This window comes from Erythrolamprus reginae, chromosome 2 (assembly GCF_031021105.1).
Source record: "Erythrolamprus reginae isolate rEryReg1 chromosome 2, rEryReg1.hap1, whole genome shotgun sequence".
NCBI classification, from domain to species: domain Eukaryota; kingdom Metazoa; phylum Chordata; class Lepidosauria; order Squamata; family Dipsadidae; genus Erythrolamprus; species Erythrolamprus reginae.
Window position 1 is genome coordinate 250,983,567 of NC_091951.1, and position 16,742 is coordinate 251,000,308.

The following is a 16,742-nucleotide window of genomic DNA, read 5'->3' on the forward strand; positions in this document are numbered from 1 at the left end:
AAAGAGAGGAGAGAGAAAAAACATGAAGCAGCAGCAACCCTCAGAATGACTTGTTAATAAACCTCTCTGGTTGGGAAAAGAACGAGCAATGCCCTTGAGTGGCCTTCGCCATTATCAAAATTCCCATTCTTATCCTTAGCATTTTTATCCTAAGAATTTTCCCGTCTATTGACTTTTCCTTAATGATCCTACCTTCCTCCACAGAAGCCAAATGGATAACTGTGTGAAATGCTTGATGTTGCTCATCATAGCTGCCTTAGCCATTTATGGTAAGTACTTCCACTTCAGATTTGAAAAAAAAAACATCTGAATAGCAGGAGGTTCTAATGTATTGAACAAAAAAGGTGCTTGTGTCGATGACCTGAGTGTCAGAAGTCCCAATGTGCCAGATTTTATCCAGAAAAGTTCATGTTTTAACTCACGTCAGGTGGGCAAGGCAGTGGTTAAGGAAGGTTTCCTTATTGCTCATTATCACAACCCACTAATGTTTTTCCGTCACTCTGAGTTTACAAACAAAGTCCCACGAGGGTGATAAGCAGGAGATAAGCAGCGGTGGGGCTACTGCCTGGATGTGGAGGGGGGGAATGCACCCCCAAAGCACCCAATTTGCATTGAAAGATGTTGAAAGAAAATGCAGGGCATCCTGCATAAGCCACGCCCACAATGTGGTAGTAAAAGTTTGGTAGCCCTTCACTGGAGATAAGTCCAGAGTTCCAGCAACCAAATAATAGTCCAAGAGTCTGAAGTCTGAGAGCTGAGACCAAGCCCAAAATTCAAGGAACAGGATCCAGTGAAGCTGGGAAGAAGCACATCAAAACAAGAAAGTGTTCCCGACAGACACACCTTCTCAAGCATCTGATTCAATCAACCTTCCCCAGCTTTCCTTCTGAGGAAGGACGGGGCTGCTTCCTTGTAAGCAACCTCGCTGATCTCCTCTGTGCCCCTCTCCACTCTGCTCTCCTCATCCGTTCCTTGTCAGAGGCAGTCTAGAGCAGCGGCGGGTTCCACTTACCTGCATACCGGTGCGCTACACGGGCATCCTATTCATTCGGGTGGTCATGGATGTGCGCCTGTGCATCCGTTCCCACATGTGATTTTGCTTTTGCGCACGAAACAAAAACTTGCTGAAATCTCCTGAGGGGACGCTCGCTCGCATGCAATTTCGGTGATTTTTTGCTTCCACACATGTGGAGAAGCAAAAAATGAATCACATTTCACTCACCTGAGCATCCCCTCGCAGGATTTTGCTTCTGCAAATGTGCAGGAAGCAAAAAAGACAATTTTTTTAAAAAAAAGATGGCGCCAATCACCAGAATATTGAAGATGGTATAAGAGTGGTTGCACGCAAATTGCGCAATCTAGCGGAATGGAGCTCCGAGGCGTACAGGTAGCAGCCCACCACTGAGAGGCTACCATCTCTGTTGGTCCTCTGCAGCTGCTCTGCTCCTGCAGGAGGATCCCCATCCGGTTGCCCCCCCCCTACTCTCAGTGCCAGATGGCCTTGGGAGTTCCTCATCCTCATCCCCTTGACTTTCCACTCATTTATAGAGGACTATGTCTTCCCTGTTGGACAGTCCCAGCTCCAACTCCTGCTCCTCTGAACCAGGATCCAACTGCAGATTCTTGCAGGACGAATACGCATGGAACTGCACAGCGGAAGTATCCAACCTGCAAACAAGGGCATGTTATTGTATATCCTATTCACCTTTTTCTCAGATACAGATTTTTCTTTCACTACTGAAAGAGCTTCTGTAAGAGACAATTTGGGTAGGTGGTTGAAGTAAATGAAGGCTGTTTGAATGGTAAGTATCGGTAGAAAAAAGTGAGATTTTAAATGCTCCTTCAGGTTTTGTTTGTTTCTTACAGGCACCGTTTACAGTGTTTGTGAATACCTGCAGTTATCCGATGGCCTGTCATCCAAGGTAAACACCATTACATGTAAGGGACAGAAAAGGAAGTCATCGAAATAGTTTGGGGCCAGATTGGGGAACTCATAGAGAATTTGAGAATTTGGCCTCAAGACAAAATGGCTGCCACACACAAACATCCTTTCCTCAGTAACAATTCTCAATGGAAACAAGCCCTTGCTCGATAATAAGAGGCCATCAAAGATGCTGTTCACATTTGTTTTCTTGGGTTTTAAGGCTACCAGAAATGTTGTATCTGGAAAACAGCAAGTGAATTTGTGTATAATCTGTCATCATGGAAGTGACAGTTAAAATCTGGATTTTATTTTTTAAATATAAAAGAATGGCTCAAGTAGCAAACTTGGCTCCACTACTTTTGCATTCTCCAAAAATAGGTACTCATTATTTAGTGACTGCAATTGACAAACTACAAGTCCATTGCTCAGCAAAGCTGTCACTAAGCAAAAAATCACATGGCCACAATTCTGCTTATTATTTTACTTCAACTTTCCCTTGCTTTGAAGCAGGGGTGTCACAATCATGGCACAGCTGCATCACACACTGGCCACCCCTACACCCCGGTTTAGCGAAGGGGGGGAAAAGTCACAATACATCACATAATAACAACATGACAACATGAGTTTGACATCCCTGCTTTACAGCATTAGGATATAACCATAAACAATGAGCCCAACCATAAGAACATAAGAAGAGCCATGCTGAATCAGGCCAAAGCCCATCGAGTCCAGCATTCTGTGTTACACATTGGCCCCCTAATTGTACATGGGGATCTTGAGCAGAAGGAGAAGGCAAACCCCTCCCTTTCCCTTGACCCCCAAAAAATGGTACTCAAGGGAATCCTGCCTGCCTCAACCAACATAGAGGCGGCACATGGACATCCATTTCAATAACCACCGATACACTTGGCATCCATGAATCTGCCTAATCCTGCCTTGAAGCTATCAAGGCTGACAGCTGAATTCCATAAACCAACGACCCTCTGGGTGAAGAAATATTTCCCTTGATCTGTCCTCGCTTTCTTACCTATGTGCTTTAAGGAGTGCCCCCTCGTCCTAGTATTGTGTGATAGAGAAAAGAATTTTCTCTATCCATCTTTTCTATCCCATGCATGATTTTATACACTTCGATCAAGTCACCCCTTAAACGCCATCTTTCAAGGCTGAAGGGACCATGGCGTTGCAACCTGGTATCATAAGGGAGGGGCTCCAAGCAGTGTGGAAGGTGTAGGGAGAACTCAATTTATGAAGAACCTGGAGAAAAGGCCAAATCATATGCCCCTTTTTGCCTACTCCCCATCGTTTGAAATGCTTACCCTGGCACTGGGATAATTAGAAAGAATGGGAATGGTGTTTGCATTTACATTCACTGGAAAGAGAGTGAACAGGTACATGATGGGGAATATGCATTGAAAGGAGTGTAGCTGCAGCTTTTTGGAAGGCAAATGCCTTCAGGGGTGAAAGTGACTAGGATTTTGTCAATTCCAGGCAGCAGCTGCTACCAGGCTGTAATCAACTAATTAACGTTACACAACTGAGCCTGTTAAGTTGTTCTCAGCAGTTTTGGAGTAACCACTGCTACACAAACAAGCAGCTCAGGAAGTGACAGATTGCTTGGGTTTGATATAGCAATTAAAATGCTGGCTTAGAAACCAGGAGACACTGAGTACTAGTCCTGCCTTAACCTTGAAAGTTAGCTGGGTGATCTTGGCCAAGTCACACACACTCACCTTAACTCACTTGTTATTTTTGGGAAAAATAAGAGGAAGAAGGTATGTTGGGATATTTTGTAAATATATATATATATATAATGGAAAGTAGGATACAAACAAGCAAACATAAATTAAAATGTATTGGCTCTACCAGAGGGTATGGGATAAGCACAAGGCAATGTGGACAGGTAACCAAATGATGTTGTAAAGATAAATGTGGTTATTGATTCCAAAGTTAGTTTTTCATCATCTATGTAATGGTAAATTCTCACTATCTGAGGCAATCACTAAATGATAAGATTATAATTTACTGCATAATTCTGGCTGGGTAGGTATGGAATTGAATTTAAGTCAAGAAGCATAAATATATATAAAATATATATATTTTAAAATGGTCATAAATTAACTACAGTTAACTATGATTGAGGTCCACGGTACAAATTGTTCATATAAAAGTTGAATCATATATGTTTTTTTCCTTCCAACAGGAACTAGCAAAAGTGTATGAAACTGAGCTGAACAATCTCTGGTAAGGCTATTATACATCCCTCCAAAATATCTTAAAGAAAAAGACTTTACTCATTAATTAAATGTATAAACTGCTTAAATCTATCTCATGACACTGGGAAATTTACAAAATGCAATAGTTAGAAACAAGAATGCACACAAGCTTTTTTTAAAAAAAAAATCTGGAAATCGTCACCCAATAAACCAAAACATTGGAAAGAGGCCTCTCCTTCTTCAAAAGTAAGATATGGAAGAAAAGCTATGGTTTAAAGAACTGTATAAATCTCGGGGAATGTGGCTTGTTGAAATGCAGCCAGGCTTAGAACTACAGGAACTAAGACAGGGCTGCCCAACCTTGGCAAATTTCCAGAATTCCCCAGCCAGGCATGCCTTGGTCTAGGAATGTAAGCCTCAAGCTTCATTATCTCATGTACATTAGGGTTAAAATAATAGGTTGTCCAATCCCATCCTTGGCCTACACCAGGGGTAGGCAAAGTTGGCTCTTCTATGACTTGTGGACTTCAACTCCCAGAATGCCTGAGCCAATCATGCTAGCTCAGGAATTCTTGGGAGTTGAAGTCCACATGTCATAGAAGAGCCAACTTTGCCTATTCCTGGCCTACACCAATCCCTTTGGAGGGAATCCTAAGACTGAAAACACATTGGAAGTCTTCTCTGGATAAGTATGCATTTGCTTTTGGTTAGTGCAACATTCTTTCACAGCCAAGGAGAAAATATTTCAGCTGCAATTCTATCCACCTTTCTGTGGAAGTAAGTTCCCCTGAATGCAAAAAGATTCATTCCTGACTATGTATATTTAGGGCAGGACTGTCAAACCCAAGGCCCATGGGCCACATCCGGCCTGAGGGAGGCTTAGATGTGACCTGTGGGACTGCCCTGTAAACAGTAAAGATTGGCTTCTTGGTGCCTCTGCTGGCCAAAACAGTGCTTGGGTGGGCCACATGCGGTGGCCGAGTTTTGCAGGAGGCCGTCACAGCAAAAAAATGGAGCCTCCAGGGCCTCCACAGGTGCCACTGGTACATGTGATGTTGAGCTGACCACGCCCACTATGGCCAACTTTGTGGTCGTAAGTCCTCAACTTACGACCACAATTGAGCCCAAATGTTTTTGTTGCTAAATGAGACATTTGTTAACTGAATTTTACCCCTGTTTACCACTATCTTGCTACACTGGTTAAGTGAAACTCTGCCTTTGTTAAGTTAATAGCATGGTTATTAAATGAATCTGGATTCCCTAATTGACTTTGTCTGTAAAAAGGTTGCAAAAAGATGATCACAACACTGGGACTCTGCAACCGTCATAAATATGAATCAGTTGCCAAGCATCTGAATCTTTGTCATGTGACCATGGGGAGGCAGCAACAGTCCTAAATGTGAAAAGTGGTCGGAAATCACTTTTTTCAGTGCCACTGTAATTTCAGACTTATTAAATGAATGGTTGTAAGTCAAGGACCAGCTGCATCACACTAGTCTACAGCAAAAATCAAGGCAACACTAGACGGAAGCAACAATAGAACGGGTTTGTATCCTTTTGTTTTGCCATTTAACAGTTTTTCAGAGTTTTGCATATAATCCTGACACCCATTTCCCCTCCTTTATTACAAGGAAATCACAACGTCTGCTGGAAGATCAATTCCATGAAATTCAGGACCTTAAGAACGAAATGGATCAAATACAGTCTGAGATCAGCAACCTCCAGAAAGGCCGCCTGCAGTCCACCAAGCAAATCCTTCAGGAAAGTGACTTACCAGGAGAGGAGAAAGTAGGAAGCTGCAACTAATCTCAGAAATTCTCTGGTTTCGATCTTTCCAGATTATCATTTTCTTTTGCACATCTATTAGCTACCATAGAATGTCATTTTTTCCCCCTTTTACAAAACTGAAGTCTGTTAGTTGTTCTCATGCCCATCCTCACTCGTACCAAATATGCCTAAAAAATACAATAGGGAAAACATTGAACCACAGTGAGGGTTTCTTTCCTGCTGCAAAAGGGTAAATTATAATTTCATACTGGGCACTAGTATTCCATGTTGCATCCAGTTTTGGTCGCCACAATATCAACAAAATGTTGAGAAACAAGGATGATGCTAATTGGGTATATCTACTCTAATGAAAAGAAGGATTAGGGATGACACGAAAGCAGTGTTCCAATATTTGAAGGACTGCAGAGAGCAGACAGCATCAACCTGTTTTCCAAAGCACCTGAAGGCAAGAAAAGAAACAATGGATGGAAACTAATCAAGGGAAAAAGCAACCAAGAACCAAGGAGAAATTTCCCAACAGGGAGAACAATCAACCAGTGGCATAGTTTGGACAATCCTAGACCTATGGTGGTGAATCTATAGCATCATGCGAGAGGTGGCATGAAGAGCCCTCTCTGTGGGCACATGCGTCATCACTCCAGCCTAGCTCCATCACATTTCTTCATCAGTTTCATTTTCAGGAAATGAAATTGTGGGACTAAAAAAAAATTTCACTCAATCAATTCCAACTTCTCATGAAAGGAAAAGATCTCACAAAGTTGGAATTGATTGAGTGAATTTTTTTTTTAGTCCCACAAACTTTTGTTTCCCTGAAAATGAAACCGACAAACAAATGCGATGGAGCTAGGCTGAAGCGATGACACACATGCCCACAGAGAGGGCTCTGCATGCCACCTCTCGCATGATGCTATAGATTCACCACCATAGCTCAGGTGTCTTTATGGTGAAGACAAAACAATTACTCCTTTTGGAGAGTTGAGTGGTATAGAAATTAAATAAAATAGTAAATTATGGGATTACCCTTTACCAAAAGTTTAAAGGATATTTGTACATCTCCAACCTGCTACATGAGATAGTCTGTCTGGATTGATTGATGACTCTAAGAATTATTGAATCACCTCTCCTTTCTACATACTTTTCTTCTCCACAGAAGTTCCAGCCTTTATGTCTAAAAAGCATGAGCATTGCATATAGATTTCTGCACTGATATAAATTTTTGTCTTTTGACATTAGCCCCCAAATGCCTGTGTCCCAGGGCTGGCTATAGTGTATGCTTCATAGGCATCATGTTTTCATGTACTTAAATGACATATGAAAACATCTTAATGCTATCTAAAAGAATCGTGGTACACACTGTTTTAAGCACCAGCAACCATTCCTCCTTAGCTAAAATCTGATAGAAAAATATTATTAGATACCAGTTAATATTCCTTTATGGGCTATTCATTTGGGCACATTTATTTCCTGTCTTTACTCAGCAAACTTGAGAAACAAACCATTTGCCAAATTGGCAAATTTTGACTTTTTTGACATGATGCTTTATTGTCCATATTTGTGTATCTGTTGCTAACAGTTGGAATTAAGTCTATGGTTCTATTCATAACTTACGATGTTTAACGTATGTAACTGATATTTGTATAAATCATTTCTCTGATGCATTTTTCTTCTCCTTGGCAGGAAATTATTGATATGGTCAATTTGGCTTTTAAGAAGATTTTTGAAGACGATATACAGAAGGCAGACTGGGCTCAAAAGTCAGTAGGTAATGTCCTGAAAGATGGAGTGGCTTTGGGTTTGCAACTCACAGCCAGGAGTGTCTTTGCATAAACTGCGACTTGAAAAGTGATTTGAAATCATATCTGACAGATTTTTCTCTTTCTACAATAAACTCTACAAAAGATGAATTATTATTGAATAATTACAGTATATATGAGTGAATTTAATTTCTGATGAAATGTTTCTTTATATTTTATTCTGTACTTATTCTAGCCTTTATAAAAGTATCATCTATCTACATGGAGACTACGCGGGAACTAATATTGGGAAATTACATGTGAATGAATGTAATTTCTGATAAGAAATCTCTTTATATTTTACTCTACTAATTCTAGACTTTAAAAAACATCTGTCACAAGAAAATACATCAAAATGTTCATTAGAAATAGAAAACAACTTGAGGTTACATAATCATCTGTCTGTCTATCTAGGAGCCACGATTGATAAAGACAGGACATCTAAGTCTTTCGATTTTTTGCACCAGGAAAACTGTTGGTTTCCATTTATCGCTTCAGCCAACCCTCCTGAAACTATTTTACAGGTGCAGTATTTCTATGATTGCTATTAGTTAATTCAGAAGAATAGTACAATTTCTCAGCTAGAAAAATAGTACTGCCCCGAGTCCAGTTTCTATCTCATAACTATATACATGTCATTATTTTCTTCTGGATGTTTTCTTTAACTTCTCAATCTAGCCTACACCATAGCCCTTGGATTTCCTAGAGATCTTGTATTCCAGATCGAAATGTTGGTAAAATCTGACTTCATTTAATTTTAAGGAAAGCTCAGTGCTTTCCTTAAAATTAAAGGATGCACATATTTGTGAATGGCTCTGCAAACTTTTTCTGCAGTTCTTCAGGTCCTATTTTGTTCTGACTTGAAAATCTAACTGTTGCTTTTAATTGCATTAAACTAAGGCAGAGTTCAGAAGTTACAATAATATGATTTCGGTTGTGGGCGTGGTTTATGCAGGACCTGCTACATTTTCTTTCAACATCTTTCAGTGCAAATTGGGTGCTCTAGGGTGGAGTTCCAATTTCGCTACTCCACTGCGTCCCCTCCCATCCGGGCAGTAGCCCAACACTGGGGAGGGATGCACAAAACTCTCCAGCTCAAAAACAGAATATTCCAGAGAAGAACAAAATCTTCTCCTTTGTATGTTGTTTCTGAATGTATATCTGGAATAGTTTGTGAAGTTCTGAGTTGCTGTATTTAAGAAGATTTTAACTGATGGCAAAAGCTGTGATGACGCAGTAGTTAGAATGCAGGATTGCAGGGTAACTGCTCACTGCCAGAAATTCAATCCTGACCAGTTTAAAGTTGATTCAGTTTTCCTTCTTTCTGAAGTCAGTAAAATTGGGGGCTGCTAATGTTATAAACATCTCAGAGAGTGCTGTAAAGAATGGTATATAAATCTAAGTACTATTGCTATTGCTATAGTGTAGACTGTTTCTCCTTATTTATGCTTTCTGGACGTTGGAAAGCAAAAGGAGAATTCTCTCCCATTTCTATAGAAGTCTTCATTATTGGGCTTCAGAATGGAAGAAAATATTTCATTCATTCAGATCTAGGATGTGTTATTTGAGTGTTCCCTTTATTTTTTTTGAGCAATACACACACACAAACACACAGTAAGTTTATTAGTAAGGAGTATGCATAAGCAAACTATTGTGCCTACCATCCCTGCCTTATTGTCCTATTTGCCTGTACCTACATTACTTATGTTTGTGTTTATATCAATACCTGCTATTATTTACACGTTTTGATAAACAAACACATAAATTTAAAAAATAAAATAAATCTGCCAACCTTCTGGGAATATTTCTTTAATCTCATCCATCCCCTTTCTCTGTTCTTTTCACCTTGTACTCTCCTCACTTTATGTAATCCTTTTTCCCAGTTCGTCATCCATTCCCTTCATTTCTAGAGGGATAAAAATAAAAATGTTGGAGATCCTGGTCCTTTCTTGCCCATCCTATTCACTACTCCCTTGAATGAGATTAAAAGGCAGATAGACAGAAAGAGAATGAGAAAGAGGGAATGCCTCATTTACAACTGAGGAATGAGGGAAGAATGACATTTTCCTGGTTGCAAATGATTGGAAAATTTACACTAGTTGGGATATTATTCTGGTTTAATTACAAAACTCTATTTACGCACTAATAGTTTACTTTGCTGGTGTATCTGACCTCTTAATAAGCCAGAGAAAACACAGATTAGAGGTCAGAAGCAATTTTGTCACACATTCACAATAAAGTTCACCCTACTCCTGGAGAAACCCCAGTAATTATTGTACTCACACATCAAATCAATCTGCAGGACCTGAATTCATTTTTTTTAATTGATTTTTAACAATTTTAAGATACCCACAACATAAAACAAGTGTATAGTGAAAAGTGCCCACCACCCGACAAGCATACATACCCCACCACCAAATTGAGTGTGTTTCTTGTATAAACCATTTTAACCCCAGAGCAATGTCTCTATTTACATATTATAGAGTGATTCCAATTTTGAGCATTTTATTTATGTGAATGGTCTCCTGTTTGTAGCCGGATGTTTACCCTGGAAACTGCTGGGCATTCTCAGGATCTGAAGGCCAAGTCGTAATTAAGCTGCCTGAAAAAGTCCGACTGACAGCCGTTACAGTTCAGCACATCTCTAAAGCAATAGCTTTTTCGGAAGGAATCACAAGCGCCTTAAAAGATTTCTTGGTTTATGTGAGTACAATACTGTTTTAACTTATCTTATATCTTTCCTCTAAGGTTCATTAAAAGAACTCCAATTTAGGAAGCACCAAGGCTACTATGCCCTTGATATTGAGCTGAAATAGGATATGGAGCCATTCTGGTATCGAGGTTAAGATGAAGGATTAGAAATCAGTGCTCCGAGTTCTATTTCTCCCTTTAGTATAAAAGCCAGCAGAGTTTAGGCCAGTCATTCTCCCTCAGACCAATTCATCTCTCAAAGTTCTTGGGGAAAAATGGGAGGTGGGAGCATTATGAACATATAGCAATGAGCTGCCAAAATGTTTACTGCCACACTGTGGGCATGGTTTATTTTGTGGGTGTGGCTTGCCTGCCATGTGACCAGGTGGGAGTGGTTTGACAATCATGTGACTGGGGTGGCTTAAAGGTCACTGGGGTGGCTTAAAGGTCATGTGACTGGGTGGTAGTGGCTTGACAACTCTTTTTCAGTTGATTTGGGAAGGAAGAGGGAGATTATGATCCCGCTATATAGAATGCTGGTGAGACCACATTTGGAATACTGTGTTCAGTTCTGGAGACCTCACCTACAAAAAGATATTGACAAAATTGAACGGGTCCAAAGACGGGCTACAAGAATGGTGGAAGGTCTTAAGCATAAAACGTATCAGGAAAGACTTAATGAACTCAATCTGTATAGTCTGGAGGACAGAAGGAAAAGGGGGGACATGATCGAAACATTTAAATATACTAAAGGATTAAATAAGGTTCAGGAGGGAAGTGTTTTTAATAGGAAAGTGAACACAAGAACAAGGGGACACAATCTGAAGTTAGTTGGGGGGAAAATCAAAAGCAACATGAGAAAATATTATTTTACTGAAAGAGTAGTAGATCCTTGGAACAAACTTCCAGCAGACGTGGTAGATAAATCCACAGTAACTGAATTTAAACATGCCTGGGATAAACATATATCCACCCTAAGATAAAATACAGAAAATAGTATAAGGGCAGACTAGATGGACCATGAGGTCTTTTTCTGCCGTCAGACTTCTATGTTTCTATGTTTCTATGATTAAGTCACGTTATTTGAATAGCCACCAAAAGGACAAATGATAGACAGCATTATTTGTTGAGGAGCACAGTAACATTTTAAGGTTTTGTACTAAACCCATAAGGTTCAGTATGATAACAGATTAAGCAAGTAGCTCAATTTTCTTTAATTGCTATAAAAGTTAAGATCTAGATAATGATTAAAATGATTAAAGTGTTTATGGGTAAAACATACTATTTAATTATTTACTATTTTAAAAGCAATTAAGGATCATACTAAGGTACTAGAGAAGGAAGGACAATAAAAAAATTATTAAGTATTCTATAAATAGTGCATGAACTTACAACTCCCACTGTGTCCCCCTCCCATGGGGGCCGCAGCCCATTATTGTGTACAGATCTTAAATTGTAACAAATAAAAGTAAGATACAAATTTAAGAAAAATATTAATCAATACCTTAATTTGTGATATGCAAGCTATTGCTCCCTTCAAAAAGCTCCTTTTGAAGGGATTGGTACATAATACACTGCCAGGTTCTCTGGACTGGCAACCTATCAGTAGAGGCTGGATAAACTAGCAATATTTGGAGTAATGAGCTAAATGGCCATTCCCCCTGTAGAATTCTAAGACAAGCAATTATATCTGCCCAACTCTATCAGCTTCCACTCTAAGTAGTCTATTAATTTCTGTTATCCAACGACATGGCCTCACCTTCCCTGGTGTCTTTAATTCAGAAAATGACTAACAATTTCTTTGCTGCTTCCCATATGAATTCATTTAAAGACTGTCCCTTTCCCTACTCCATAGGATACTTCCATAAGGTCCCATAATCTGGGACATTTCCTGCCTTCACTACAACCCCTGTACAGGATAGTGATTTGGAATACAATATGTGGGAGGGGGAGGATGAAATGGACAAAACCTTTGCCTGCTACTTCCAGGGAAAGTCAGAGTCCAGATCAGTACACCAGAGTTGCTGAAAATTAGCAGCATAGCTTTCTGACATAAGCCCTAACATAGGCATCTTAACATTCCTATATCTTCTCTTCTACTCTTTCTTAGATATATTTTACTATGAGTATATCCTCTATATAACCTACATCCTGTATTTTATTATGTGTATACCCACTAAAACCCTCATTGTGTAGTGGACAAAATCAATCAATCAATCAATCAATCAATAAAATAAACATGTCAAAAACAATCTGGCAATAACCAGGGTGAAAAATCACACCACTCTCCATAGCTCTCTGCCCGTTTCATATAAAGTAATTCCGCTCACCATTGAAAGATTGCCTGCTTGTCAAGACTCAAAATTCCATTTTGTTTTGTTTTTTTGGTTTCTGCATTGACCTGACTTTCTTGGCCAAGAACTGCTTCCAGGTTGTCCTTCAGGGCTGCTGCAGCATTCAACTCTTCTACACTGATTCCCTCCTTTTAATTTTAGGGGCTAAATGATGAAACAAAAGAGGAGATCCTGCTGGGAACATTCAAGTATGATAATGAGAAGGAATTAATTCAGACATTCCAACTGAAGGTAAACTAGAAATGGGAGAAGTGGGGTTGAGATAAAACTAAAGTAGGATAGAGTAAAACCGAAGGGGCTGTGTCAGAGGGAGTTGTTTTGAAAGAATCTCTCCAATTTCTGCCCCATCTACTAAAAATCAGACAACTTGTAATTCAGTACTTTAAGGAGTGGATTAGGCCAGAGCTGGAAAACCAGAGCTCCTCCTGAGGAAATATAGTTATAATCTGTTGCACTATACAGATAGTCCCCGACTTACAACAGTTGACTTAATGGCTGTTCAAAGTTTCAGTAGCATTGAAGAAAGTGATTTATGACCATTTTTTCACACGTGTAACCATTGCAGCACCCCTATTTGTACACTTGACACCTGACTCATATTTTGGACAGCTGCAGTGTCTCGGGGTCCATGTGATTAACTTTTGCAACCTTCTGACAAGCAAGGTCAATGGGGAAACCAGATTCACGTAACAATTTGTTAAGTAACAATGTGTTTCTAATTAAACAAATGTGGCAAGAAAAGTCGTAAAATGGGGCAAAACTCACTTAGCAAAGTTCTCACTCAGCAACATAAATTTTGAGCTCAATTGGGGTCATATGTTGAGGACTATATATATTGATGGGAGCTAATGGGACATAGCAAAACAAAAAACAAAAAAAAACCACCACAAATCTTCTTTCTGATGAATAACAATCCCAAAGCTGTTATATCAGCATTTGGGAAACAGGTCTACAGATTTATTTTATTTATTTATTTGATTTTTATGCCGCCCTTCTCCTTAGACTCAGGGCAGCTTACAACATGTTAGCAATAGCACTTTTTAACAGAGCCAGCATATTGCCCCCATAATCCAGGTCCTCCTTTTACCCACCTTGGAAGGATGGAAGCCTGAGTCAACCTTGAGTCGGTGATGAGATTTGAACCGCTGACCTGCAGATCTACAGTCAGCTTCAGTGGCCTGCAGTACAGCATTCTACCTGCTGCGCCACCCTGGCTCTTGTATATAGATATACAGTATAGGCTTTGCACTCTTCTATTAAACCGATAGAGCCATTCAAGAGGATGACTTCATCTCGATTGCTTTTTATTATGATTGTTCTTTTCCCTCATCTACATTTCAGAATGAACAAGAGAAGGCGTTCCAGTATGTAAAAATCAAGGTGGAGAGCAACTGGGGAAATCCAGAGTACACGTGCATTTATCGAACCAGGGTGCATGGAAGGATGGCTAATATAAACCATTTGGGCAAGAAAGTTGATGAAATCTACCAAGATAAATAAATCCTGCGACTTTCCCATATTAAATTTAAATTAAATTTATTAAATTTAAAATATTTCCTTATCTGCTCTTATTTTAATCAACAATGCCTCTAATGTTAAAATAAATAATAGTGGCGATATTGGACAACTTTGTCTTACTCTTCGTTGTATATCTACTTTTTTGGTCTGTTCACCATTTATTATAATTTTAGCTGTTTGTTCTGTATATATAGTGTCTATTATATTAAAAAACTTTGTTCCTACCTCTATCTTCTTTAGTTGTACTTTCATAAAGTTCCAATCTACATTATCCAATGCCTTTTTCGCATCCAAAAATATAAGCACCATTTGCTTTTCTGGATGTTGCTCATAATATTCTAATGTATTTACTATTATTCTTAAATTATTTTTGATTTGTCTTCCTGGTAAAAATCCATTTTGATCACTATGTATCATATTATTTATAATACTTTTAAGTCTATTAGCAAATATTGATATAAACATTTTATAATCTACGTTTAATAGTGAGATAGGTCTATAATTTTCAATTTTTTCTTTTTCCGTGTCAGCTTTATGTATTAAAATTATTAAAGTTTCTGACGATGTTTTTGGTAATTTACCTTCTATCAATATTTGATTATATGTCTCAAGCATATTTGAGAAAAGTATTTCTGTGTCCAATTTACAAAATTCGGCTGGTATTGAATCTGGGCCAGTCGCTTTATTATTATTTTGTTTCTTTATAGATTGTTTTAATTCTATGTCTGTAATAGGTTTGTTTAGTCTTTGCTGTTGTGTTTCAGTTAATGCTGGTAACTCTATTTTTTCCAAATATTTGAAAATTAAATCCTCACTTATTTCTTCTTTCGTATAATTGTTAATAAAATTTTCTATCCATTTTTTGTACTCTGGGTCTTTTATTATAGTTCTATTCATTGTCCAATTTTTTATTTTCCTTTTACCTTTCCAATATATGGATAAGGGGTTGTGATCTGCCCAAGTATTTGTCTCTATTTCTATTTTACTAATTTGTTCCGTTATATGGGCAGGGGCCCAGGCCATATCAATTCTAGACCAAGTCTTGTGTGGGTTAGAGTAAAAAGTACAGTGGTACCTCATGATACGAACCCCTCGTCATATGAACTTTTCAAGATACGAACCCAGGGTTCGGAATTTTTTTGCCTCTTCTTACAAACACTTTTCACCTTACGAACCTGCCGCCAGCCGCTGGGATGCCCCACCTCCAGACTTGAGTTCCTCCCGTTTTTCCCACCCTGTCCTGCCCCATTCTCCCCTCTGGATCTCCATGGATTTCCCCCATTTTTCCCCACCCTATCCTGCCCCATTCTTCCCTTTTGCATCTCCATGGGTTTCCTCCGTTTTTCTCCACCCTGTCCTGCCCCATTCTCCCCTCTGGATCTCCATGGGTTTCCTCCGTTTTTCTCCACTCTGTCCTTCCCCATTCTCCCCTCTGGATCTCCATGGGTTTCCCCCGTTTTTCTCCACTCTGTCCTGCCCCATTCTCCCCTCTGGATCTCCATGGGTTCCTCCCGTTTTTCTCCACCCTGCCCGGCCCCATTCTCCCCTCTGGATCTCCTGGGGAATTCTGGGAGTTGAAGTCCGCCAGGCTTAAAGTTACGAAGGTTGGAGACTTCTGATCTAATGCATTCTTGACGAAATAAAAAATTAATTAATTAATTAATAACTCTTGCATATAGAAAAGGCATTCAAGGTAATTCTTTCTCGTTCGTTTTAAAATACCAAATGAACATATTTCAAGACGCTTGTAGAGTCGCCTGGCCTAATTCCCCATAATCATGAGAAAAATAATGAATAGGGAAAATCTATGGGCAATAGATTTATTATAACCGGAAACAGATGCCCCTCCGTACAGCCCCTGATATAGCTTGTCTTTGCTCCTCTCTCTATGGCCGACCACGGGAAGTGACGTTCCCCTTTCCACCCACCCAAGACTGTCCTCTCGCCGCAGGAAGGTCGCGCAGGCACAGCGGGGCCTGAAGCAAGTGTCTGAGATCAGGCTCAGCTAAGAAGATGTCGCGGGGTCCGGGTTCGGGGATGCAACCCAGAGACCTCCCCGAGGAGATCGGCTACACCCCAGATGAGAAGCTCCGGCAGCAGCAGCTGCGAGAGCTCCGCCGCCGCTGGCTCAAAGAGCAGGAGCTGAGCCCCCGGGAACCAGTCCTTCCCCAGCGGAAGGTCGGCTGGGTGGAAGGTTTCTGGCAGCGCTTCCTCCAGCCCGAGACGTTCTGGAAGAGACAGGTGAAGCCCAGCACAAGTGGTGGTGGGGGGATAGGGGATTCCCATCAGATTCCCGTGCTTTCTGGCCACGGCGGCTGAGGACGATGGGGGTTGTAGTACAGCATCTGGCCCGGGCACCAGTTTCAGGGAAGGTGCCTCTACCTGAAGCAAAGGAAGGTTTTTGATCGATTTAAGATTGCAACCCTACGTTTTATTGGGATTTAAGGTAGAAACTCCCTTT

At 40.0% G+C, this 16,742-nt stretch overlaps 1 protein-coding gene across 1 annotated transcript; it reads left to right on the plus strand.

Annotated features, from left to right (window-relative positions):
• Positions 1–3,503: 3,503 nt before the first annotated feature.
• LOC139158908 (SUN domain-containing protein 5-like) lies at positions 3,504–15,139 on the plus strand. The gene is made up of 8 exons (XM_070736247.1): positions 3,504–3,696; positions 4,125–4,165; positions 5,769–5,925; positions 7,603–7,687; positions 8,133–8,242; positions 10,254–10,421; positions 12,905–12,994; positions 14,105–15,139. The coding sequence occupies exons 3-8, from the start codon at positions 5,827–5,829 to the stop codon at positions 14,261–14,263; spliced, it is 711 nt and encodes a 236-aa protein (XP_070592348.1). The 5' UTR covers positions 3,504–3,696; positions 4,125–4,165; positions 5,769–5,826; the 3' UTR covers positions 14,264–15,139.
• The last annotated feature ends 1,603 nt before the right edge of the window (positions 15,140–16,742 follow it).

What these genes read in the sequence shown, in the direction of transcription:
- LOC139158908 (XM_070736247.1), top strand. Translation starts at nt 5,827, where the DNA reads ATGGATCAAATACAGTCTGAGATCAGCAACCTCCAGAAAGGCCGCCTG. An exon ending in CTGGGCTCAAAAGTCAGTAG is followed by an intron (nt 7,688 to 8,132) that starts GTAATGTCCTGA and finishes CTGTCTATCTAG; the next exon opens with GAGCCACGATTGATAAAGAC. An exon ending in TAAAAGATTTCTTGGTTTAT is followed by an intron (nt 10,422 to 12,904) that starts GTGAGTACAATA and finishes TTTTAATTTTAG; the next exon opens with GGGCTAAATGATGAAACAAA.